Here is a 27,044-nt window from a genome sequence, read left to right as displayed (position 1 = left end):
ATAAAGCACATTTTTAAATAACTTGTGCTCCTAATGACTATCAAAGAACATTTTCCAGATATGAGTGCTTTACATGTCATGTTTACCAAAAGCATAAACACATATTGTGTTACAACAAATTACAACTCCACTTGAGGATGATGAGGAGTAATCTACTGATGTTGAGGAAGAGGCTACTGATGTATTTGGTTTTCTGCACTGTTACAGCAATTTATAGAGAAAATAAATGAAATGAAATTCAGAGAAAATGTTGATGACAAATTATTTATTATGACCGAGTATTCTGACTCAAGACAAATACTTTGGACTTTATGAAGTGCAGTACTTGATGTAGCCTGTGTAATGTGTTTATAAATCTTAAACAGTATTCTTGTGATCTTTGTATTAAGTGTAGATTATTTAGTTTTTTATTCTTATCTAAATTGTTCTTTTTACTGTTTTACATGTCTGCTTTATACTTGCTGTGTAATTTTATTTCTTAACACATTCAGTTGTGATTTGTAATGAAATATTTCTACATTAATAAATAAATAAAAATGGACATCTGTGAACCAGAATATTTTATTTATTTATTTGTGCATGCAGTCACCAAAGGATCAAAATGCCTTGGTCAGTACCCTGAAAATACTATATAATATAAAAAGGTACATTTTTGTACCTTCAGTGTCTAGGGTACAAAATTGACCCTTAAAGGGTACAAATGTAGAAGGTACAATTTTGTACCTTTAAATAGAGGTACAAATTTGTACCCTTAAGGGTACCACCCCAGTGACGGGCCATTTGTACCCTAAAAGGTACAATTTTGTACCTTTTTTTCTGAGAGTGTAGGGAAGGGTTGAGCTTTACCTTTGAAAGTTTAAAACAAAGTGTCCTAATTATTTATAAGTTGAGCCTAATATAAGATTTATTTTTCATTTATTTACATTTGTATCACAGTAAGTTTTCAGACTGTACCAAAACACTGCCTGTTAAAAAAAAAGAAAAAAAAAAAGAAAAAAACAAGGATTGGGGATTTATTGCTTATTCCTGTTGTCCTTTATTGAACCGTGAACATAAAACCAAGGTACAGTACACACCAAACCATGACTTCTGTGTACCATTGCACACCTACTAACTATACATTTGACATTTAGTTACCACATAGGAAGTCCCCACCTTGAAGCATCAACTTGTAATGTTTCAGCTCACTAATTTCTGGCTGCTTTCATTTCTGGTTAGAGCATGCACATGAAAAGGGACTGGTGAATCACAGAGACTGTACTTATCTGCTTTGAATAGGGGCCCAGAACAGGTAATGTGTCTGTCTGGCTCATTGTTTGAATTGGGGGGATGGAGATTCCGTCCAAGTAGGTTGTGGGCCCTGTGCCCACACTAATCATGGGGTCATTATGGCCACTGCTGTGTCTCCGCCTGTGGGTTGGACTGCACCATTTGTAACCCAACAGAGCAGGAAATGAGGCACTTTAGCTGTGGTAACTCAAGCCTGGGAGATCCAGTTGAGGGAGCACCACTTAAAGAGGCTGATCAAATTGGACCCCTTTGGAATTGAAGGCCGTCAGAGGCCAGGGAGAGACCTGAAGGGGGAGTGGGAAGGTGTCAGCGTGATGCATGACAAGGGGCCTTTTCTTGGGCCGGGACGTGGACGACTTCATACAGAGTTATTGATTGCCCGTGGTCCTCCTATCAGCCTGTGATTGATGGTCCCCTTTCTAGAGGTTGAAATATCAGTGCTGGCTTTGTTCCTCACCGTTTCGAATTATGATGTTTGCCCGGGCTAGTCATATCATAGAGTGCGCAAAAGAGAGAGAGGTAACGTGTGATAAGGAGGCTTATGAAGGTGTACATGAAAAAGTAGCAGCTTCTTCTCATGGAGTTTTCCTGGGATGCACACAGCATGGCATCTGGTGTCTCCTCTAGTGTGAAAGCCAAACTGCAGGAAAAGGAGGGACCTAATGCACGCCGCAGGAGCTTCATAACAACAAACCAGAGAATCAGAGAAGCAGCCATGAATATTTCAGCTTTCTGCAGCTCTTCAGGTATAACTCTCTATGTCTGCGGCCTACTCAGGTAAACACACATTTAGAGGTTGGACGGCAGCCCGTGTTGGTGAGTGTTGTCACCGGTGATGTGTGAAAGGCTGCGGCAATTGATTGACAGAGAAGAAGATGCTTGTCTGGGCTTGCAAATAATTGGATGTTATAATGGAAGTTCAAATACCGTAACTTACCGGACGTCCAGTCAAGCAAAGAGAGGATGGAGAACCAGACTTGAAGTTTGAGCTGATTGATGCTGAGAGGAGTAAAGTGGATTAATGGCTTGGATTTTTAAGGTGGTATGGATCTAATCTATAAACTATGGGTCTTTGGATTACCTTATGTTCAAGAAAGACTCATCTAAATATGTTGTACTTCTTTTAGAGGTGGTTTTTAGGAGATCAGTAAGTTCTTGATGTTACATCAACATTTATTTCACCTTTAAAGTCAGCCTGAACTGGAAGTTCCTGAAACTTTTATTTCAGTATGTTGATGTGCTTCTGACTGAAACAGAATTCTGAGAAGGAGGTGGGGCTTTCTTTAGTGCATCATTCCCTCATCGCAAACTAACAGTAAGAGAGAGGTGATTAAGAATATTAATAAACAGTTGCATTGGAAGCCCTCAAGTTGACATTAGCGATGGTCGTTCTTGAACTTTTGTATGACTTGAGAACAATGAGTCCTCTCAGGGAGTGATTTGTTCATTTACACCAGTAAATAATTACACCAGTGACTAAGATAACAGCAAATCAAAGTGGATTGAACATGAAACAATAAAGTTATCCCAAATAAAAATCTCAAGAAATGTGTCATTTTTAGTTCATTTTAAATAAGTTGTTTGGACAAGCAGCAAAAATAGTTTTTTAAGTGTATATGTTGGACTTCCATTTGAAACGAGACAAGGACAATTGGCAAGGAAATGTGAGCTTATTGAAATCTCTCTGCAAAAATGGTTATATTTAAAAAAGCATTTGAAAATGGAGCCTTTATTTCTAGTCATGTGAAGGGTTCATGCATCTGTTAAATTAAGCCTGATAGCTTTACTATAGTAGTAAATTGGATAATTTTTCATTAGTTTTTTTTTTTTTTTTTTTGGCTAGGGATGGGCGGATCGATCGTGAAGTATCGATTTTTTTTCGATACTGGGAATGTATCAAAAGGATCGAACCTTAAGTAAAAGTATCAATCTTTTCTGGGTGTTTTTCTTACTGAGTGGTTAGAGATTTTAAAATATCTTAATAATTATAAAGCCGCATATTATATAAATATTTACTTAAATAGGAACATGAATGGAGACTATAATATTCTTCCGCTCTATCTCCGCTAATAGGACATCGTTAGCTCATGGCACAGTAATATAGATACCACACATACCCAGCACAGGTTGTAAAACTTGAGAGCAGAGCTGTGGTCATCATGACTGAACATAAACAAAGTATAATCTGGAGTTATTTTACTCCAGTAAATAATGTTGAGGCTTCGTGTGATACCCGTCACAAAACCGTTCGCCACAGTGGCGATCTATTGTCTGTTGTCAAGGCTTTATTTATTTTTTTGTTAGGCAACTATTTGTTTTATTATATTTTACTTTTCAAAAACAAAAGATTTTGATCAGTAAAAGAAAAACAGGCTCAAAAGGAGAGTGTCAGCAATTGTTTGTTTCATTAAATATACCATTAAAGTGAAGAATTTTTTTTTTTATAAAAAAAGGTTTGTGCAATGTATTATTTTTCGTTATCTATGGTGCAATTTAGCCAATTATGGCTCTGTAATTTAATGAATGTAAAAAGGAATTATGCTTCTTGTGTTTTATTTAATAATAATAATAATAATAATAATAATAATAATAATAATAATAATAAAATAAAGGTGATTAAAAAATCACAATAAAATATTGTTGGTATCTATATTGATGAAACTTGTCTTGGTATCAAATACTTGGTATCAGAAACAAAAATATTGGTATTGCCCATCCCTAGTTTTGGCATGTTTCTCAGTCAACATGTTCCACTTACTTTAGCAACTTTGTGAAGTTTATTTATAAACAAATTTCGAGAGGATCACGTGCTTATGATTGTTCACAGCTGTTTCAACTTTAGCTAATGACTGATTATCCTATCAGATGATCCTTAACTCACTATAAATAACCAGACTTATCTCAATATCTTCGTCTTGAAGAAAGCCCCCTACCCAACCCTACTTTCCCTCCTCTCAAACGGGCGACACGGTGGCCAGCGATTAGTGCTGTTGCCTCACAGCAAGAATGCCCCTTTTTTAATTCCCTTACAAATCAGGCGACATTTCTGTGCAGAGTTTTGCTCGTTCTCCCTGTGATCGCGTGGGTTTTCCCCGGGTCCTCGGGTTTCCTCCCACAGTTCAAAAACAAGCACCCTAAACAATAAATCCAAAATATTTTAGCCAAACTCTGAGTACACCTTCTCAGCATCCATATCTGACACTTAGCAGCAGGAGGGGGAGTCATCGAGATCTACCTGAGCTCAAACTCCCCTCTCGCCTTGCAACGGAAGGGAGCCCAGGGCTCGAGGATCTTATAAGCTCAGGGCTCTCCCCCCCTGGGAAAGCACGCCAAACAAGCTTTATTATCAATCATCAGCTAAGTGTGAACTCTTGAAATACTCTTTATATTCTTGTTGTTAAGTTTTGTTTTCACAGATTAAATGGGTTAAATGTAAAATGCGCTAAACTGTTAAACACACACTGGCTTGCGCAGCACTACATTAAGTTTAACACACCTAACTAGCTGCCAGAAGTGTTTCCCCTTTCTCACACCATCAAACCTACCTATGTTGACAAAACCGTTTGTCTGCTGTATATTACTTCAGCTTTTAATAAAACCTTTCATTTTTTCATTTAAAGTCTATGTAATTATACACATTGACACTGAAATAAGCCTGTCTGCTTGGTCATTATGAAGTCAATGCCTGAGGCAGAGACACTAGATGTCTCTCTAAGATAGAGAAGTGACATTAAATGCAGACTTGTATGTAGTGGCAATCACAGTAGCATCTGTTGCTCTGTTGGACTCATTATAGCTTGAGTCAAAACACAGAACGCTGGCATAGACCTCTAAAGAGTTCAAGATGTCTGGGCTAAACCACTTTTCTCTGCATAGGTAGAAACGTTATCCCACTATGCTATGGCCTAAAGTCTGGTGTCATGACCCATTACACCTATTACAGAACGGCTGTCCGAACAGTTGCCTGTTTCATTCTGTCACCTGCAAGTGATATTGCATGTCTCCGTCCATAGGTCACCCCAGCCAACATCGAGGATGCATTAAAGCAATGGTCGGAAGCCAAGCATGGTGGGATATTGTCAATATTGTGTTACTTTTTGCCGATGAATAATACATCATACAGAGAGATAACCTAACTGTAGGCAGTAACTAGCACAGTCTCCTTCCTCTGCGATGGTAGGCTACTAATGATTGATATCTGAGCATGTAGCGCTAGCTGCAAACTGTAAGTTGGAGTTTGTTTACTTGCATGAGATGAGCTTTTTCCACTTTTTTTCTGGACAGTTTGGTTTTCAGAGCAGGTGTTTATAGGCTAATATAGAATAGGAAACAATGCAGGATTGGTTAAATGTATTAAATGTCTCTGGAAATATGGACAAACATGAGCATTGGAGCTATTTTTGCATTGGAATTGCATTAAGTTTGAGATCTGATCTGATGACGTTATGCTGAATGCAGTTCTTTCTATGCCTTAGATAACTCAAGGGCAGGACTAGAAAACCAAATGTGGTTGATTTGCCTACTTTCAGGTGTGGGTTTGGCTGTAATTTGGTTCTTTGAATGTGGATGTGAGCATGTGCCTGTGTATAATGCATGTCTTAGCCAAAATGGGAGTTTATAGGGATGTGGTTCTGATTTGCATCTAAAATGCCAGGTAAAGACCAGTTACATGTTTTTGTTTGATTTAATGAGCGTGATTGACCTTGGGTAGATAGTATTGGCTGGGTGTTTTTAAGTAATGTACGTTTAAATGCAGTGTGTTTTGAGTTAAAAAACAACAACGTCATGTTGAACAAAAATAGTATATATGTAATGCTTATTGTCGACTCTCCTAATGTACATATTCATAATGCATATTTGGACCGCAATGTTTGTAAATGCTTAAATTCATCTTAATATTTAGTATTTGGTTGGTTAAATGGACAGTTCACCCAAAATATTAGTTTTATTTATTCACACTTTGCTTGTTTAAAACCTGTTCGAGTTTATTTCTTCCTCTTAAACACAGAAGAAAACATTTTAATGAACAATTTACTTCAAAAATTTTTTTGTATTTCCTACTGTGAAAGTCAGTTGGTTCTGATTTGCATCTAAAATTCCAGGTAAAACCAGTTACATGTTTTTGTTTGATTTAATGAGAATGATTGGCATTGGGTAGATAATATTGGCTGGATGTTTTAAAGTAATGTTAAGTTATTACGTTTAAATGCAGTATGTTTTGAGTAAGAAAACAACAGCATGTTGAACAAAAATGTTATATATGCAATGCTTATTGTAAACTTTCCTAATGTACATATTTATAATGTATATTTGGACCTCTGTGTTAGTAAATGTTTAATATTTAGCTTAATATTTAGTTTTTTGGTGGGTTAAATATACAGTTCACCGAAAATATTTGTTCATTTATTCACATTTTGTTTTTTCAAAACTTATTTGAGTTTATTTTCTCCTCTTGAAAACAAAAGAAGATATTTTGAAGAACAATTGATTTCTATAGTATTTATTTTTCCTACTATGGAAGTCCATTGGTTCTGATTTGCATCTAAAATGCCAATTAAATACCAGTTACACGTTTCTTTTGATTTAATGACAAGGATTGACCTTGGGTAGACACTATTGGCTGGATGTTTTTAAGTAATGTTAAGTTATTAAGTTTAAATGCAGTATGTTTTGAGTTAGAAAACAGCAGCATGTTAAACAAAAATGTTATATAGTAATGCTTATTGTCGACTTTCCTAATGTACATATTTATAATGTATAATTGGACCACCATTTTAATAGATGCTTAAATTTAGCTTAATATTTAGTTGTTTGGTAGGTTAAATGGATAGTTCAGCCAAAATACACATTTTTTATTTACTCAACCTTTGCTTGTTTAAAACCTATTTGATTGTTTTTCTTCCTCTTGAACACTAAAGAAGTCATTTTAAAGAACAATTGACTTCTATAGTATTTATTTTTCCTACTATGGAAGTCAACGGTTGCACATTTCTAGCTTTCTTTAAAATTCTTTTCTTCTTTTGTAAAACTCATAAAGTTTTGAAATCACACAAGAGTAAGTCAATGATGAGTTAATTGTCATTTTTGGGTGAACTATCTCTTTATTTATCCCTTTCGTTATATGCCGTCTTACAAGACTTTGTATATTTTTCCTGTCTATGCTTTGCCCTGCAAAGGTTAAACTGAAACTTCAACCCGCTCACAGCCTTGTAAATTAGCTCAGGTCTCTTGTCTTTCTTTCCCTGGCGGTCCTGGCTCTTGTTTCTTTGCTCTCCTCAAGTTGCTTCGACTTTTGTTCTTTAAAAAGGTGAAATAAGGAGACAAGCCTCGCCATAGTGTGGAATGTATTATCTTGAAATGTTTCAGAGCGCCTTTCATGAAGTTGCTCTCTGGATGCAAAGCAGGCAGAGATGACATCTGGCCAAAACAGGTATGCAAATGCCGGATGAATTCACTATTGCACAACATTTACAATTGTGGCACTTTTTGCACATTATCACTTTTGCACACCTGCGATATTGTGTAGCCAGGTGCTAAAGGTGCAGAAATAGCACTGTGCCACATTTAAATGAGCTCATTGTCATTCTTGTGAAAGCAAATTAGGCTCATTATAGGTTCTATGCAAATTAGGCTCATTATAGGTTGTACCACATTCAGAAAAAAAATCACTGCTTTTTGCCATTTCCTCTGTATCATTGCTGTGGTAAACAAAATTCTATTAGTAAGAGTTGTTTGTGTTCATTCTATCGAAATGGTAATATATATATATATTTTTAAATAATGGAGATGATCCATTATGTGTAATGTAGCACACAAATTTTGCAATTTTAAACTACCTGATTTGAATACCAAACAGAATATTACCAACTCTCAACTCTATGCTGTTAAGTGGAATGATGCTTTGAGAAATCTATCTTTATGTACCACTTAACACAAGAACTGCTGAGGCAGTAATGTTGACCATTTATATATGATGTAATTCAATATTATGGAACATGACCAGCTAAAACCATCTTTAACCAGCTTGACCAGCTAAAACCATTTATAGCCAGCTTGACCAGCCTGGTTTAAGCTGGTTTTGTCTGGGCCCCCAGTTTGGCTAGGCTGGTCAACCTGGAATGGCCAAAACCCCTATAAAACCAGGCTGGGGTGTGTTTACCAAGCAACGACGTAACTCCTGGCTAAACTATCATAGCATACCATGCATCATTTGGGAAAAGAACGATGTAGGGACGATTGTTTCCCAAAACTTGTTACAGATCCATGTTTGCTATAATGTAAAACGTCCATAATGGTGCTGTAAAATGGGGTGGAGTAGAGAAAAAGCTGAGAAAAACCCCATACTTTTTGTGCAAATTATACTGTTTCACACACACAGAGACACATTCAAAAATTCCAATATTAGTTATGGTAAAAACATGCACTTGCAAATATTATTAAGAATATGCCATATTCTATTCTAAAACATAAAAACCACTTAGCTAACATGTAATCTCATATAAAAATCATATAAATCGTTAGGCGAATGGTTGTAATTTACAGTAAACCATTTATTAAGAAAAGGAAAAAAATCCTAATTATTACTATTATTATTAATATTTTTATTGTACGATTATAATTAAGTAGGATATTGCTTTTTCATTCTACTTTTACAATTGGACACATTCAAACAACTGCAGAAATGTTCTAACCACTATAGGCCCATGTCATATACAGTACAGATACTTAATAAATAACCTTCTATAAATTAAAGGCATTAACGTATGCTGTGTTGTTTGTTTTCAGAAGCTTTGGAGACGTAACGTAAATTCTGCTTTTAAATAATAGATCACCTATAGCTTTCGCCATGAGCCACGGCTGTGTTCAAAATGACATAAGTGTTATCTAAGTACACTGCGAAGGGAGCGCAATTGTCAGTGTGAAGATTGCTAAAACTGAACTGTAAAAATACTTAGAATATTACACCTAAAAGTGAGGACTTTAGTTATTTTTTAAATGTTTAAATGTTGGATCGTTCTAAATGAATAGGGCATAGGGGGGATTACTGGGAATAGAACACAGCCAGAAACTATGCTTCTAAATACTGCTCTAGAGGTGTAGTTGAAAACGTGCAAGTTTGCGAATGTTCATTGTAATGATGGATTTGGGAAACACCAAATCAATGAACTATGTTTGTGATGACCTTAGTTGGCTAACGATTTTGTAAACGCACCCCTGGCCGACCAGCTAAAACCATTCAACCAGCCTAGGCTGGTTTAAGCTGTTTTTTTAGCAGGGTTGTGCCCCTCTTGCAGGACAGTCTAGTAACTCGTACAAAATTCAAGAGAGGGATCTTGATGCAGACCTGGTGCAGTGCAATCTGAGCTGCATCCAATGCTTTTTAATGGGCTCTCCTAACCCCACCCCTAACCCTACCCATCACAGTGACGTCACTCACTCCATTGAGTGCATTGTGTCTGACGCTCCATTCACACGGGGCGTCAGCTTCAACGCTTCCCATTCACTTTGAATGGGTGACGTCAAGCATTGCCGAACTGCATTGTGGATCCGTCGGCGCCGCTTCAGAGGCGTTGCTCGCTTCAGAAGTTGGGACCAGCTCAACTTTTCAAGCGTCAACGGAAGCGTCAGCCAATCAGATTGCTGTATGCAAATACACCAGCTAGACAGTGGCCTATTGCTGACTGAATTTCATTGGCTGACGCTTCTATGACGATCACTTCAGCCCCAACTTCAGACACGCCTTCAGTCAAGCGTTGACGCTGAAGCCCCGTTTGAATGGGGCGTGACATTGCATCGCTGAGTGATGCACTCTCAGCTTGCATCATAAAGGCTGCATCCAGATACTATTGCAATTATAGGCTATATTACAAAAAACATTGTATTTTTAGGTAATGACTTCATCAAATATGATGACAGTTGTTCAAAGCTTAATTCTAAAATCTCAAAAATCTAAATGTAAATAAATCATGACAAAAATGTATTTGGTACAGTCTTATATGACCAGCATGGTAATTCTAGCAGTTTAGATTTCTGGTAGTTCCAACACAATCTCACATCAATTCGTAACTTTTTAAATTAGTGGCTAATTCATATAATTTTGTACAATCTTCGAGGTTGGTTTAGGGGTGAGTTTTGGTGCACACCACCCCTTAAAGATTGTCTGTTTTCATATAAAGGAAAATATAAGAATTTGTACAAATTAGTCACTTTTCTGACAATATGTAAAATAGTTGCGTTTCTTTGTGAGATCAGGCTGGTAGTTCCAGTGTTTATACTTCATTAGTTACATGTTCAACTGTCTTTAATGCGGATTGGACAAATGGGCTGGTCAGACTATTTTTATAGCTGCTGATCTACTGGTATTATCACACACAACCATCTATAGAGTTAGTTATAATCTAGAACATGATAATGAGTTCAGTATACTTAAATGCCTTCCATAGTCAATGGATGTTGATCCAGTTGAGCATGTTTGGGAAGGTTGGTGGCAGAGGATGTTTACATCATGAATGGGCAGTTAAATAATCTGCCTGAACTGTTTGATGCCATCTTATCCGTATGGACCAGCATCTCTGATGAAAGTCTTGTTGAATTTATGAGTCTATACAACCTTAACTTTGCTTCACCTAGCTCTTTGTTGTTTGTCAATGCAAAACTCATGCCAAAATATGAAGGGGTCTTTGAGGTCTTCGAGGTTCCCCAAGTGTTATGAGGTGGCTGATAGGGTGTTCTGTGGTGGTTGCGTACTGACCCAAATTACGAGCCCATTATCATTAATGCCTCAAACCGTGTATGAGCAGCAACAGTGAAGCTTGCCTCACTAAAAAATGCATACGCTAATGCAGCTCATAAGCTCTAAGTACCTCACGTAGGGGAGATCGGCTTACACACTCACACCCAATGTCTTGTAATTTGTGAGTGTGGAGGTGGGCTTTAGCCTTATCTTCCGTTTTCCCCGGTGTCTCTGTGTCATGGAGTTTTGTAACATATAGAAGCTCAATTCATTATTGAACATGTCTGGAGGTTCTTTGGGGAGTTTGCATTGAGCTGTGCATGTGCTCAGTTACAGGCTGTGTGGCCTCTGTTTAGAAGGCTAATCACCTGGCATTTGTAATGACAGATAATGCCCTATCATGCTCAAATGACGCTTTATAACAGAATTAGTGGTTTTCCCCAACATATATGTGCAATGTTGAACCAAGATCAGGCATGCCAACATGTTCCCTTTTGTTACACAGTGTATCTTGACACATAAGGGGCATTTTGCACCAGGTGATTATAAGATCTCCTTCATAGGCGGTCCCTAATAAATAAATATTCCTTTAAAGCAATTGTCCTGTCCACAACTGGAGTGTGAAGTGCCTGGCAACCTTTTAAAGATTAGCTTCATCCATAATCAAACATGGCTTTCATTTTCAAGCACTGCCCAGCCAAAACCAGCTATGTCCAGCTTAAACAAGGCTGGTCAAGCTGGTTTTAGCTGGATTTAGCTAGTCTTTTTCCAACCTGTCCAGCAAAGACCATGGTGGAAATAGCTGGAAACCAGCCTGGAAATGGCCAAAACCCTCTAAAGCCAGCCTGGTCAACCAGCTAAAACCAGCCAACCAGCCTAGGCTGGTTTAAGCTGAATTTTTCACCAGGGAAATCTTTCAACATACCTAGTTTATTCTAAAGAAAACAGAATTTGTACTTGTTTTTGTACTTGTACTTTGTTTAGTGATTTCAATCAAACCTGATGGGTTTCATACAGAACTTAAGAGCATTCTTTGGTGAAACCCCCAAACAAATTGATAAAGATGCTTCTTAAGGTACTCTGTCTGGTTACTTTCTTTGGGTTGGAGAGGTAGTCCCCCAGGAGTTATATTCTTAGTAGTCCTAACTAACTTTGGCGTCTATATCAATGAAGATCTAAATAAGGAAAGGCTCATGGCGTAGTCAACTAATTCCTCTTAATCCCAACATATCTTCTGCTGCTTAGCATTGTTTCTGGTGCCAGGCATGGCTTGTTGAGATTAGCTTTAGCTGTGGTTAACTCCTCCACAAGTGTTCACACGCCACGACTGCCTCAACGGAGTCAATATGGACTTATTCAACAAAATGTTCAGCAATTATTTGAGGAAAGAGTGTAAGTGACATGTTGAACTTGAGGTTTTATCTTTAAAATTGGTTTAATTGGAGTAAAGAAATAGCTGGTTAAACTTTCACCCGGAAGGGTCACAAATGTTGAGTCTGTTAGACAGACAGCTTAATAAGATCAGCGATTACTACTAACAGTAGTTACAGAACGTCAAGTTTCTTAATTGTTGTTTGGACTTTGTGTGCTGTTTTTGCTACTTTTGAAATTTATTTTCCAACACATGTATGACTAATTCTACTTGCATGGTTTAGATTAAGAGTAGGTTACAATAAGTCACAGTGAAAACAGCCTTTAATGCAAAAATACATTGTTTTAGCATGTCTTTGCAGATAATTCTTAAAAATAGTGGACAATAAACCAGTCATTTGTGAAACGGGATAGTTTTGACCAGAAATGTCTTTCAAATTTGATTTAAATTGTTAAAATTGTTTTATGGCTGGCAGCACAGTGGCTTAGTAGTTAGCATTGTCACCTTACAGAAAGAAGGTCCCTGGTTTGAGTCCCAGCTGTGCCAGCTGCATTTCTATGCAGACTCTACATGTTTTTCCCATGTTAGTGTGGGTGCTGTCTAAAGACACGGGTATAAGTGAATTGAGTAAACAAAATATTGTCTGTAGTGTATGAGTGTGTGTGTGCGTGAATGTGAGTGTGTATGGGTGTTTCCCAGTACTTGGCTTGAAGGGTGTCCGCTGCGTAAAACATATTCCGGAATAGTTGGCGGTTGTTTTTGCTGTGGCGACCCCTGAAAAATAAGGGATTAAGCTGAAGGACAATGAATAAATGAATTCATGTTTTATTATTATTGGGTGATGACTCAGTGGTTAACACTGTTGCTTCACAGCAAGAAGGTCACTGGTTCAATTTTTCTGTGTGGAAATTGCATGTTCTCCCCGTGTTTGTGTGGGTTTCCTCTGGGTGTTTCTGTTTCCCCGACAGTCCAAGTCATGTGGTATAGGTGAATTAGATACACTTAACTGCCCGTAGTGTGTGACTGGGAGAGTATGTGGGTGTTTTCCAGCACTGAGGGTTGTACTCTTAGAGCTGGGTTGGAGCAAGAAGCTAGTAAAACATGCTAGAGTAAATAAGGGTTCATTCTGCTTGGGCAACCCCTTATAGAGCAGGGAACAAGCCAAAAATTGAGTGTTTTATTTTTTCTGTTTTCTATTCTTATTGTAGTCTGTACTGCAAGTTAAAATATTGAATGTGTTCAAATTTATTTTTCCATTCCACATTCTTAAAAATAAAGTCAGAATAACTCATTTTCGTTTTACACAGAACTTTTTAGTGAACAGTTTTTAAAAGAATAATCTTTATTAGTTTAAAGATCGCTTGAATAATCTAAAGACACTTTTGCACTATAATGAATTTCATGGAAATAATAGTTTCCATAGACATTTTAGCCTAAAGTCATCCATTCCCAGTTTTACACAACAGCCAAAAGAGGGATACACTAAGTCAGGAATTAAAAAGTTTGATTTTGACAAGTAGGTCATGTTACTACTCTTTCTATATGGATCTTTGGTAATCCGCAACATGGCTGTCAAGCAAATATAGCCCTAGTTGTGCTAAGACTAACTTTAAAGTGCATACCGTTGTGTATTTTTCATGCAAAGGTTCTTTTACTCGTCACATAGTGATTGCACAGCTTTTCTTAATCACATTTTACACCTGTGCAGATTTGATATCAACAGATTTTATCAACTATAAGTCAAATGGAAAAACAGCAAGCATACTGTCTTTAACTGCAAAGAACATCTGTCTCAAGACGCAATATGTGCTCTTTCTCCTCAGGAGATCACTCGGGAAGATGTTTCCTCGCTCAGGGAAATCCATCATCTTTGACAGCTTCCCAGATCCGTCTGACACCTGGGAGATCATTGAGACTATTGGCAAAGGGACTTATGGGAAAGTTTACAAAGTGCATAATAAGGTCGATGGCAGCAAAGCCGCAGTCAAAATACTGGATCCAATCCATGTGAGTACAGATCTAACCTATATGTAGTGCATGTGTCAGGCTACAATAAACAAAGACAACAAACATAGACTTGTTTTAGCAAACACTGAGTCATAAACTCAGTCATATTTGCAGAGAACACTGAGGTTAAGGACAGGGTCATGGTTGGCCCTTCAGGTTCAGTCAATGTGCATCTGTATTCATGTATTTATGTGTACCTGTGAACGTGTTTATGCTCTAAGTGAGGCCTGTGGTGAATTACTGACCACTGAGAACATCCACTCGCCACTGTCATATTAAGAATAGAACATCCATATCCTGCAGATAATGCCAAAAGGCTTTCTGTGTGACTGTCTCTTTCTCATTATTTCTGCAGCCACGCACTCTTTCCTTTAGTGACTGGGCAAATAAAAGGGGCTCTAACAGCATATACCCAGCCTAATCATGATCAGATGGCTTCTCAGAAAATGTGCAATTTGTGTTCATTTACTTCACCGGAGTTTCACCCTTTCAAGGTCCTGAATGGAGGCTTGAAAGTATTTCAATGGCCTTGGCTGCCAACGTATTTAAAATCACTCATCTAGATCAAATAAATGTAGGCTTAATTTAATAGGCTGCAGCTGCTGTGGTCATTGTACTTCAGATATTCACAAATATTTATTTTCACTGCTTTCCGAGCACAGGAAATGCAGTAATCTAGTGTTGTAATAGATGTACGGAGCACTTTTGAAGCCAAAAGGCATCACAGAAAAGCCCAGTGTGCCATATCTATTAGAATTCTACATTCAGAGGTTGTTTTTCCGCCAAGTTCAATCAGTAAACAGTAATTTGCTTTCTGTCAAAAGTTGGTCAAAAACCTTGGGGGTATTGAAGCCAGAAAATACCATTTAGTCTACTCTGTGTGTAGTTTACTGCTGTGGGGCTTTATTAATGTTGGCATTTCATGGCTTCTTCGGTTTTGGTAAATTCAATAGATAAAATGACTCATAAAATACTTTATTTCATCAATGGATCTGTTTGTGTTTCTGAACGCTGAATAGGTATTACAAATAGTTTTAAAACACTCAATAATGAAAATGGAAGCTTGTCAGTGCCATGCATCTCTTAAAAGGATTGATATTTAATGAAAATGTTTGAGCAACTCTCTTCATATTACCAAAATATTCTTCTTTTGTTTTTACATTTTACATTTTTACATTTAAGCTTTCCTTTTTTGCTGACATTTGCTCTCTTTTTCTTGAAGACAGCAAACTTGTGAATCGATTTAATTTATTTACATTTGATTTTTAGGACATCGATGAAGAAATTGAAGCTGAGTATAACATCCTGAAAGCTCTTTCAGACCATCCCAATGTTGTTAAATTCTTTGGGATGTTCTACAAGAAGGATGTCAAGACTGGAGACCAGCTATGGCTAGTACTAGAGGTAAAGCTTTTAAATTCTATGTCAGGCATTTATTTAAGCTTGTTGTAAATTTTGATATTATTAGAGAAGCATTAGAAAGGCCTTAATCAATCATGGCTATTAAATCTGCAACATGGAAACATGTTAATATTTGCTCATCAAAGTTGTGTACTGCATGCTTTATCATTATCACATTATGGATTTACTGCCGTCATCCCAGTGTGGGCTGATGGGATACGTTTGAAAGCACTGGAAATCTGTTTATAGGGGATTAGCTAAATATAATGCTAATAAAAAGATTATTAGTATCAGCACCTCCGTTTTTAAGAAGCATGATTGAATTAGAATACATTAAAATAGCAGGCTTTGGAATATGGACATGTGTAACAAGAACATCTTAAAATACTGTTATTTTTATTTATTTATTTGACTTATAATGATCACTGTGAGCTGTGTTTGACTGTTTAAGAACAGACGTGAAGGTGTTTGTTGTGGAAATTGGATCAGATGAGTGTTACATAAGATACTTTAGTCTCTGCAGTAGGTCTTGGCAGAGTTTTTTTTTTTTTTTTTTTTTTGTGGAAGGACAGGTATGGGAGGATGAGATGACTAGTAATGTGGACCGGCTGTGTGAAATACTACTTCTACATTCGCATACAGCACAAAAGAGAAGGTGTACTATTGTCATGGTACAGTGTACTGACACTGAGGACTCTTACATTACATCATACTGTGATTATATATTGATGGGTAATGCTAATGCCTTTCAGCTGTAATTATTCTGACAGCTTGTAATATATTTTCAGACAGCTCATAAATTCTGCATTGAGTTTACTATTGCGGTTGTTTTTTGTTATTGTAGCTGAATCGTACAGTAATTAGAATGCGTCCTTCATGAAATAGTATTATGTACATCTGCTATTTAAAGTCTATTGTTTGTGTTCTCTAGAATAATATGTCAAATTATAGTTAAGTTGGCATTTTTAATAGCCATACAGCTGCATGTATTGTTATGCAGTAAAAAGACATGAGAGTAGCTTCATTATAGCTCTCCAAATTGCAGTGACATGATATAGTATTAACTATAACACTAAAATAACATCATCAATCCACTTAATCTGTGAGCTTACTGTTTTTTCCAGCAATGTTGCATGGTATTGGATAATACCTCAGACCCCAGATATACCATACATTAAGGAATACAAGGCACTTCATATAGAATTCTGTTTTATTATACTGTGCATATGCATATTATTTGTCCTTAAATCTCAAGTCAGATTCAGTTATAGTTTAAGTAAACAGTTTAGACATCATTTTAAATGCTTTTGACTAGTTTTTAGGTAAAATAAATGCTACGCGGCAGTGTGTTGTTAAAAATGTTAGCTCCTTTTCACACTAATAATATTTACAGGGACATTATCGATGGATTTTCATGCAGCTACCAATCAATAGCCACAAAAACGTATAGTTGTCTGTGAATTATAATCAAATATGTTTGCCTCACCTGACTATCTTTATATGGACAACTTTTCTGGCATGGTCAGTTTGCTCAGTAGCTCACCTTGTACATTGTTGCACTTGTAATACAGATTACATGGGTTTGAGTTGGTAAACATGGGTCCACAAAAGGGATAAAAACAATGAAAACAGTCCACTTTTCTCTTATGATTGCTTCTGAAATAACTATTGGTTGGGTTTAGGAAAGGTTTGGGTCAGCATTTGGATAGGTGATCTGTACAACAAGCCCCACATTTTCATGGACGTGTACAAAATAATGTTTATCTGAACCACAAGTAAAGTATTTCAGACTTGTAAAAATGTTGACAGCTCCCTCTAGTAGATTTGACCTTTGAAACATGCAACTTTTACAAAAAAGGTAGGCTGAAGGACGTATTTCCAATGAGCCTGGTAAATAATTTTACATAACTTACATGCTGTTAATTTTTATTTTTTTTTTTTAAATGTTAGAAAAGTTTTGCTTTCAATCTTTCTTAGTTAGGAGAGTCATTCACTCAAGCAATAATGAATCACTGAATCATTCACTCAAACAATGTCGATTTTATTAAGCCATTCATTCACACAATAACGATTTATTAAGTCATTCATTCACTCAATATCAACTTACTGAGTCATTCACTTGAACCATAGTGAATTACAGAATAACTTATTCACCTGATGGCAATTTCATAGCCTTCTGAAAGTTATGCAGTATATATACAGTAATTCAAACAGTTATTACCATGTTAACATGTCTATAGGATATAACATCTTTTTGGTACTGATTAAAATATTAGTAAGACCTGTATTTGCTAATCTTTTATGTATAGCATGAGACAACAACCAATATGTGAAGTCATTTTAAAATCACCCGACTGTTAAACTATAAATTTAAGATAATAATTATGTTAAATCATAATCATTAGTTTAAATGTACAAGAAGTTTATCAGTAAGAAGGTTTGCTCTTGTGCCCTTTTCATCTCAGACATTTATAAGTGCTCGGTTTCTTTGATGAAATGAGTTCAAACTGTTCCAAGATGAGTGTTTCTGTGCTTCTGAACATCCTCACCACTTATCTTTGTTCTCGAATAATCTCAGCACAAACCGACCTTTCCGAGATCTTTGTTGATATACAGACTTTCAAAGAAGAAATCACAAGATCAGATGATGTTTTCTATGTACTCTTCTTTTTGTTAAACATACCATCTACGGTTACCTTGTTTTTGCACAGCCGAATTTAATGTTAGATCATGTTCAATATATGCATATCATATCCCTTGCCTGTCGAGATTAATTTATGTTCATTTGGTGTGAAACTTTACCTCGGTGTCAAGGTGTGGGTCTGAGCAGGGTTACTTAACACGTCTCATAGTTTTGTAACCTAATCTGTAAAGGCAATAAGGGATATGCTTGTACATGTAATGTTGCTTTACTAATGCAGGACTTAATATGTGGGTCTGAAAGCGTTTATAATGTGAAATTAACTTTAAATACTCCACGTGTTGTTTTAAAAGATCATTTAGGCTTCTGGGGTGCACTAGAATTGTCAAAAACACTCTTTCTTTGACATACTGTACATCAGGGGTGTCCTACATAGTTTAGCTCCAACTTCCTTCAATACACTTGTTTGGAAGTTTTCTAGTATTCCTAGCAAGAGCTTGATTAGCTGGTTCTGGTGTGTCTAATTGGGGTTGGAATGAAACTTTGCAGGACACCGGCCCTCCAGGACCGAGTTTGGGCACCCCTGCTGTACATTATTTCCAGTCGTGTACAGTCTAAAATGCTGTGCCTGCATTTTGTTTTTACAGAGCCACTTCTTCTGAAAAGCCCAGAGTGAAGTGATTGTGCTCTGACAGTGTGTTGTGATTGGCCAAACACCTCAAGCGTGTCAGAAATGTTACTCCCCCTACCATAATCACCAGTCTCAGATTACTAGGCTTCCAAAGTAATTACGAGCGCCGGTTTTACCATATGAGTTCAAGCTCAAGTTTCTGACGCAAGTTATACCTTTTATTTGATTGGAAATCTATTATTCCTGATTGTCTTATTAATCTAATATTGTTTACATATCTATATGTAAAGGTATCAAAAATATCAAATACATTGAACTTAATATGCAACATGAAATATTTGCCTAATGACAAGTCTCTTTTCATTAATGATCAGTAGGAGCTTATAAATGTACATATGAGCACAGACCAATGATTATGAAATCATACAAATATCCTAAAATCTTGTATGCCATCTATATACAGTAGTGGGGCAAAAAAACTATTTGGTCTGCCACCAGTTGTTCGAGTTAATTAATGGCATCTGTTTAAACTCGTTATCTGTATAAGACACCTGTCCACAACCTCAAACAGTCACACTCCAAACTCCACTTTGGCCAAGACCAAAGAGCAGTCAACGAACAGCCGAAACAAAATTGTAGACCTGCACCAAGCTGGGAAGACTGAATCTGCTATAGGTAAGCAGCTTGGTGTAAAGAAATCAACAGTGGGAGCAATTATTCGAAAATGGAAGACGCACAAGACCACTGATAATCTCTCTCGATCTGGGGCTTCATGCAAGATCTCGGCCTGTGGGATCAAAATAATCACAAAAATCCCAGAACCTAGTGAATGACCCGCAGAGAGCAGGGACTAAAGCAGGGGTCACCAATCCTGGTCCTGGAGGGCCGGTGTCCCTGCAGGGTTTAGCTCCAACTTGCTTCAACACACCTTGCTGGATGTTTCAAGTATACCAAGTAAGACCTTGATTAGCTTGTTCAGGTGTGTTTGATTTGGGTTGGAGCTAAAATCTGCAGGACACCGGCCCTCCAGGAACAAGTTTGGTGACCACTGGACTAAAGTAAGAAAGGCTACCATCAACAGCACACTGCGCCCCAGGGACTGCTGCTAGTACATGTCAAGACCCGTCTGAAGTTTGTTAGAGTGCATTTGATTTGGTCAGATGAAAGCAAAATAGAAATTTTTAGGTAAAAACTTAATTTGTCATGTTTGGAGGAGAAAGAATGCTGAGTTACATTCAAGGAACACCATACCTACTGTGAAACATGGGGGTGAAAACATCATGAACTCAATTAAGTATGATTTGCTTATCACCCAATGATGGTTGGGTTTAAGGGCGGGATGGGGCTAGGTGCCACGTCTCCTTTTTAAAATCGTAAATTTTCGTACGACTCAACTTGTATGAATTCCTACGAAATAGCTACTAAACTGACAAAACGTAACATACTTAATTTCCTTGTGAGATCAGACTGGGATACCAGGTATCAGATTTGCACAATTCATATGCACAATGCTTTGGCTTGTTTCCCTCGCTCGAAAGCTTGACAGAGCCCCTGCACGTAGCTACGGTTGCTAAGCCACGATTGGTGTGTGGCCATTTTTGAGTGTGGCTTAGCGAAGGGTCAATACCTATTCGATAGAAATTAAAGGCCTCTCTCATCTATTTAAGAGGGAGAACTTGCACAGTTGTTTCCCAGTGATGAGTTGCGGCTAGAAGGGCATACACTGTGTAAAATATATGCTGGATAAGTTGGCGGTTCATTCCGCTGTGGTGACCCCTGTTTAATAAAGGGACTAAGCTGAAAAGAAAATCAATTAATGAATGAACTTGCTCAATTGGTGGCTGACTAAATACTTTTTTTTTTTTGCTAAACTGTATTTGAACGAACAGCAAACATATTTTTCCCCTTCTTTTTCTTTTCACTAACAATTACCACAAGCTACAAAAGTAATTTTTGTGGTTTGCAAACCTTTAAGCAAGTTCCTCCTGCTGCAGTAGAGGATATTATTATTTATTTCTCCTTGCCCGTGTTTCCCTAAAGAGCTTTGCATTTCTGTATGCAAACTCCTGCATGCAAAATCCACAGTCAGCAATCCAAATGTGGAAGTTAATCCTCTGGCTGGAATCACGGTTGAGCATTCAGGCTGTCAGCAGCCGAGGAGATGTGGGGGAAACGAAGGGGGGGTTAAATTGCCATTGTTACAGTCGTCCCCTCTGAACTGTAATTTTCCGTATTTTCGGTAGGATCCTGGAAGAAGGCTCCTCGGTCTTGAGTGACCCCTGATTACAGAGAGGACTCGCACAAATTGCGTTCTCCGCGTTACTGGCTGCTCATCAGGCCTGGTGCTTGTTCTGCCTTTTCTTTTGTGCCTTGGCGTCTAATTATGGATATGAAGGGAAGCGCTTTCATCTGTGCACACCGGTTCCTCGCCGACTCCGCTCCGCTATATTAAAACTTCAAAGATATCGGAAATGATCTCTGTTCGGTTTTGTTTAAGTTAGCTTGTAGGCTGCAGTTGGCGCTTAATGGCTTGGATAGGACTGATTTATTGTTGAAGTTTTACATGAAATAGCACGTCTCTGTTCTGTTGTTATTCAAGGGTTTGATTTGAAGTGTGTGTCTTTTTGTGAAAGCCTGGCAAATTAAAGGAATTTATTCAATGTATTCTTAGAAAAAGGAGACAATGAGCATAATTTGGAAATAAATTGGAAAAACATGAACTGATATGAGTCTATAGGTTTTCCCATTGTTGGTTTGTGACTGGAAGAGCTATAATAAAAGCAGAATAAAAGCAGTTTTTAATTTTTTCAATTTTAATTCAACTGTACTGTATATAATAAAATATAGTTTTAGATAAAGATTGTGTGAAGTCCAACTAATTTAACTTGGATTTATCTACACATAATATTATTTTAACTATATTTTTGTGGTCAATGTCATTGCATTCAACATATTGTGGTTCAAACCACAGATCTAGCAGGGCAATGCCCTGCTGTTTGATTTCACTCATTCCCTTTAATATAGTCAAAGTGGTGCCTGTGGTTTTTGGCCTTGTTTCCTGTATTGAATGGCACACTCTTTGAAACAAAGCCCTTTTTTGAACCATGTCTGATGTGTCTAGCTTGTGCCCATCATTAATTCACAATGAGGTTTAAAATGCCATTGTTTGTCAGGGCTTTTTCATTAAATGTTGAAAGAAAGCGGACACCTAGCTCATTATTTGTGTGTAAATGATAAGCTACCATAGACAAAAGAGGCCTTTTTTTCTAGGAAGGTGTGATGGCCACACACACACACTTGCTCAAAGAAAGCACCTGATTTGATCATCTGCTGCAAGCAACAAAATTCAGTTCAAATCAAAAAATCAAAGTTAGAGATCCAGGAACATAACTAATACATGAAGGTCCCAATATTCTGATTTGGTGTTCATTTTCGATGTTTGCTTTGGGGTTAAAGGAAACCTGCAGTGGTATTCTGGTAGTAATTGCTGGATGTTAAATGAAAATGTGTAGCTACAAACTGTATGTGCTGCTTATTTTTTAACTATGAGCTTAAGTTATGCCACTTTACATTTATTTAGAAATTTATACCAGTGTAGCTTTACTGTATTAAACATGAAATATGAGCACTTTTGGTTATAGTATAGTTTTAAGTTGTGCTGTAAAACAGTTATATGGTACATTAATTAGTAATGAGTTTATTCAAAACACTATTTTGTGAAGCTTGAAAACCCATTGCAAAATAAATAAATAAATAATAATAATAATAATTAAATAAAAAACAGCTATAAGCAGCAATTTAGAGGCTATGCCAAAGACTATAGCATACACAAGATAAATCACTTATATAGTTTTGGTCAATATGACAAATGAAGCCCCACCTTCTAGTACAGGAGCCACCCATTAAATCATCTAATAGACTGAGCATTCTCCAGGGACGGGGGTGTCTTAAAAAGTCTTAAATCATTACTAATGATAACGATTACCACTAGTCTGAGTAATCACTTCTTTAGCAGCTCCCAGCTGTGTGTGTGTAGTGGAGGCCAGCTAGTGAAATGCGGTGCAGGTAAACTTTACTCTTCTGACCTCTAAAGGTTGTCTAGCAACAGATGCTAGAGGCATGGTCTTTAGCCTCCTTGGTAGAGCAACCCACTTCAATGCGGAAAGTTGCAGTTCGATCCCAGCTCAGAGCAGGCTGGGTGCAGTAGGACCAGCAGGGTTACTTTGGTGACCCAGATGGGAGTGAAGTTTAGGATGGTGACTGTAGTGGAGGCCAGCTAGTGAAATGCTGTGCAGGTAAACTTCATTCCTCTGACCTCTATAGGTGCTCTAGCGACAGATGCTAGAGGCCATGGTCTTTAGCCTCCTTGGTAGAGCAACCAATTCCCATGCGGAAATCCGCCGGTTCGAGCCCAGCTTGGAGCGGTTTAGCTAGTAGAGGACTGGTGGGGTTACATCTGTAATCAAAGGAGAAGCAGAACAGGTGTGTGTGTGAAGTGCACGGTGGGAAATGCAGTGCAGTTCAGTGGCACAATTGTAGTTTGGATGATAGTGCATGTGTTTACCAGCATTCTGCAAGTCTGGATCGCTGGTGATCATGACAATACCAGTCCCAGATATTCCTAAAAGCTTGCTTTTTTTCTCATTTTGGCTTGATTTTGTTTCAGAATGACTTTACATCTAGTTTGTTACTCAATTTAGCTTTTTAGTGTATTAAGGCCTTTGCCAATAATCTATTATCTATAATCTACTATACTTTTAAAGACACAATTCATGACCGCTGGAATCACCACAGATGCATAGTGTACACAACTATACCCAAGGATGCTTCAATCACACAATCGGAGTCTCAGTTTGTGGACATTTAATCAGGTTTGTTTTGTACAGTCACTACAATGATCTATACAGCAGCATATTTACCTGCTTGATGAGCATCCTGTTACATTTGCTGCGAGAAGATAAGTAAAAACACATTCACAGCGATCGTTGTAATGGCATTTGTGTGTGGCTCATTCATCTTACTGTGGAATTTGTGACTGTATGTCTCTGTTTCAGGTCTGAGTTGGTGTCTGCCTGTTTGCTCTTTATTCTGATGTCCAAATCTGGTTATCCTTGTCTGAATTAAAAGGTCATAAGAGTGAGGGGGAGAACATATTTTGATTACTTTAATTTAAAGGCACAGATGCCAAAATAGCTACCAATCCCTCTGACCCAAGCATTGAGATTTTCAATAGGGTATAATGAATAATCTAACAATTTGACTTCGCAGACACATTCTAGAGACACAAAAGGCATCTTTTTTATTATTATATATTGTAAAAAGGCCAAAATTGGAGCCCTTTAAGTCTTTGAAAGCCATCAGCCGCGTTGAAAGCAGGAGTTGGGGAAGGATGGCAGAATTATCCTTGAGTCTTTTCATCCGTATATGAGGAATTATGTTGATGACTCGTCAGTAGATGACATTAATAACATGTCCTTTGCAGCCTGAGGTAATCCAGAGTGAGATGGTCTAAAAATAAAACAATATCAGGAGGACATTAAACAAAATTATTTGTTATAATTCCTGCACAAGATGATTTTGTCTTGTCATTCCCAACACATGACTGACTGTCGCTGGTGGAGCACAAAATGAGATGTTTAGCAAAAAGTTCATGCTCTTCTTTTCATTACAGTGAAGGTCAATGAAGGCTGTTAAGCTAAATAAAATATAAAAAGGGACCATGAATGTAGTCCGTGTAGATTCATGTTTAAAAGAATGGGCTCTGCAAATAAATTATATGTGAAAAGTTTAATTTTAAGTATATGAATCAAATGAATGCTACGAATGCTATGAAGTGCTACGGTGGTGCAGTGGATATCGCTCTCACAGCAAGAAGGTTGCTGGTTCGAGTCTGTATCAGTTGGCATTTCTGTGTGTCTGCATGTTTTCATTATGTTCGCATGGGTTTCCTTTGGGTGCTCCGGTTTCCCCCTTAGTCCAAAGAAATGCGGCATAGGTGAACTGAATAAACTAAATTGGCTGTAGTGTATGAGTGTGTGTGAATGTGAGAGTGTTTGGGTGTTTCTTAAAACTGTGTTTTGGCTGGAAGGGCATCTTTAGTGTAAAACATACTGGAATAGTTTGCGGTTTATTCCGCTGTGGCGACCCCTGATAAATCAGGGACTAAACCAAAAAGATAATGAACGAATGATTCATATTAAACTATAAGAAGTATTGAACACTATACTTCCGAAATATAGAACACTAATTCAATAGTCTTAGATGGTGGCTGAATAGATGGTGGCTGAAGTACTACTTTGAGAGTTTCAACGGAAACAAATCTATCATGATTCCAAGCTCCCTCATAAAACAAGAAAGCTCTTCATTGTTGTTGACAATACTAAAATATCAAAATATGCACTAACTGCCTTCATGTTTACAGCCCCAACCTAACAGTCTACTTATAATCTAATGAAAATAAGTTGTCATATAGATGCAATAATTTAAATTCAACAAACAGACCATTAAAATAAAGTCTGACCAATTTACACAATGTCATTGCCTGTATGAATAGTGCATTTTTAAATTTGGTGGTAAATTTGTTCCGGTAATTTTAAAGTTATTTACCAGTATTACTATGTGAAAGTGGCTAATGAACACTTATCAGTATCCAGTTATATAAACAGTATTGATCCTCAAAAACAACTCAAAACATTATTTAACGCATTACAGAACAGTAGTTGAAGATTTTTCACTGTAACACGTTTGCACATGCTCACTTGCGTTGTAAATGACATCAAAACAACAATGGTAGTGTGTTCCAAAGCTTTTTGTTCTTTTTGTCATTGTTTAAATAAGTGGATAAATGCTTAAGTTTTTAAAATGTTTTGTTAAAAACATTATTGTGTAAATGTTTCCTTAAACCTTTTAGACTGGCAACAATTTCTGTATGCACCTTTATTGGTCCTTTTAGCATGAAATTTGAGCTCTCAAAAGGCATACACAGCAGCCTCTGGTGGATTTATGAAAACAAAAACTGTAAAAAACGTAGCTCCTGGGACGTATTTTGCTCTCTCATGAAATGTATATAGAAGTACGTAATCAGAATGAGCTTCAGTTGTAAAATGTGTAAGGCAACTGGTTTACTCACTTAATTTAAGCAACGTAAAGTCATTTATTCATTTTCTTTTTGGCTTAGTCCCTTTATTAATCCGGGGTCGCCACAGCGGAATGAACCGCCTACTTATCCAGCAACCTATCTCTAGGAAATATCCATACACACTCATTCACACTCGTACACTATGCACAATTTTGCCTACCCAATTCACCTGTATCGCAAATCTTGGACTGTGGGGAAAACCTGAGTACCCGGAGAAAACCCAATGCGAACGCAGGGAGAAAATGCAAACTCCACAAAGAAACTCAATTGACCCAGCTGAGGCTCAAACCAGCAACCTTCTCGCTGTAAAGCAACAGAACTACCTACTGCGCCACTGCATCACCCCCGCAAAGTAAAGTAATCTTTTTTTTGCCGTGTAAAGGCTGACACTGCAATGGACATTATAAATCGATTAATGTGATTTGTAACCTTGGATGTATGCATAATGGCCTACAAAACAACATTTAGGAGCATGTAAACCACCTCAGAAGCCTTACGGATTAATTTAATTCAACACTTGAATTACCAATTGCTTGCAGTCACTGCATCAGCAACTCAAATGAAGAACATGTTCACAATCTCCTCTGTGCCTGACACTGAAACATTTGCTGTAGCTATAAATGAAGCGGGACGCTCCCTGCAGTTAGCTCAATTAACTTTGGTAAACGGTAGTGAAACATGAAGGTGTGCTACAATGCCAGAAGCCCCCGTGGCACAGTAATAATGAGATTTTCAGAAATAGGTCTGGAAACTGTGGGAATACTCCACTCTCACAAACATACTGTACCTTGTTGTTCAAGTGTCCACATTTCACCTTTCCTGCCCAATCCA

At 37.4% G+C, this 27,044-nt stretch overlaps 2 protein-coding genes across 13 annotated transcripts in view; both read left to right on the top strand.

The window, feature by feature from the left end:
- gpr158a (G protein-coupled receptor 158a) overlaps positions 1-27,044 on the top strand; it is a 741,191-nt gene that overhangs the window by 232,036 nt on the left and 482,111 nt on the right. The gene's annotated exons all lie outside the window — the stretch shown is intronic.
- The window catches only part of myo3a (myosin IIIA), a 133,575-nt gene that overhangs the window by 22,118 nt on the left and 84,413 nt on the right, over positions 1-27,044 (top strand). For 3 of the 12 annotated variants that reach the window (XM_073940168.1, XM_073940163.1, XM_073940166.1), the window contains exons 1-3: positions 12,276-12,415; positions 14,219-14,402; positions 15,672-15,806. In XM_073940168.1, coding sequence (XP_073796269.1) covers positions 14,235-14,402; positions 15,672-15,806 — 303 coding nt within the window. In that variant the 5' untranslated portion in view covers positions 12,276-12,415; positions 14,219-14,234. Of the gene's footprint in view, positions 1-5,252; positions 5,359-5,392; positions 5,516-5,840; positions 5,945-7,656; positions 7,721-12,272; positions 12,416-14,218; positions 14,403-15,671; positions 15,807-27,044 lie in introns of those variants that run through there. The other 9 variants (XM_073940165.1, XM_073940164.1, XM_068217046.2 and 6 more) reach the window with 6 other exon arrangements.

This window comes from Danio rerio, chromosome 24, assembly GCF_049306965.1.
Source record: "Danio rerio strain Tuebingen ecotype United States chromosome 24, GRCz12tu, whole genome shotgun sequence".
In the NCBI taxonomy this organism is placed as follows: domain Eukaryota; kingdom Metazoa; phylum Chordata; class Actinopteri; order Cypriniformes; family Danionidae; genus Danio; species Danio rerio.
The sequence above is the reverse complement of the archived record's forward strand: the minus strand, read 5'-3'. Positions and strand labels throughout refer to the sequence as shown.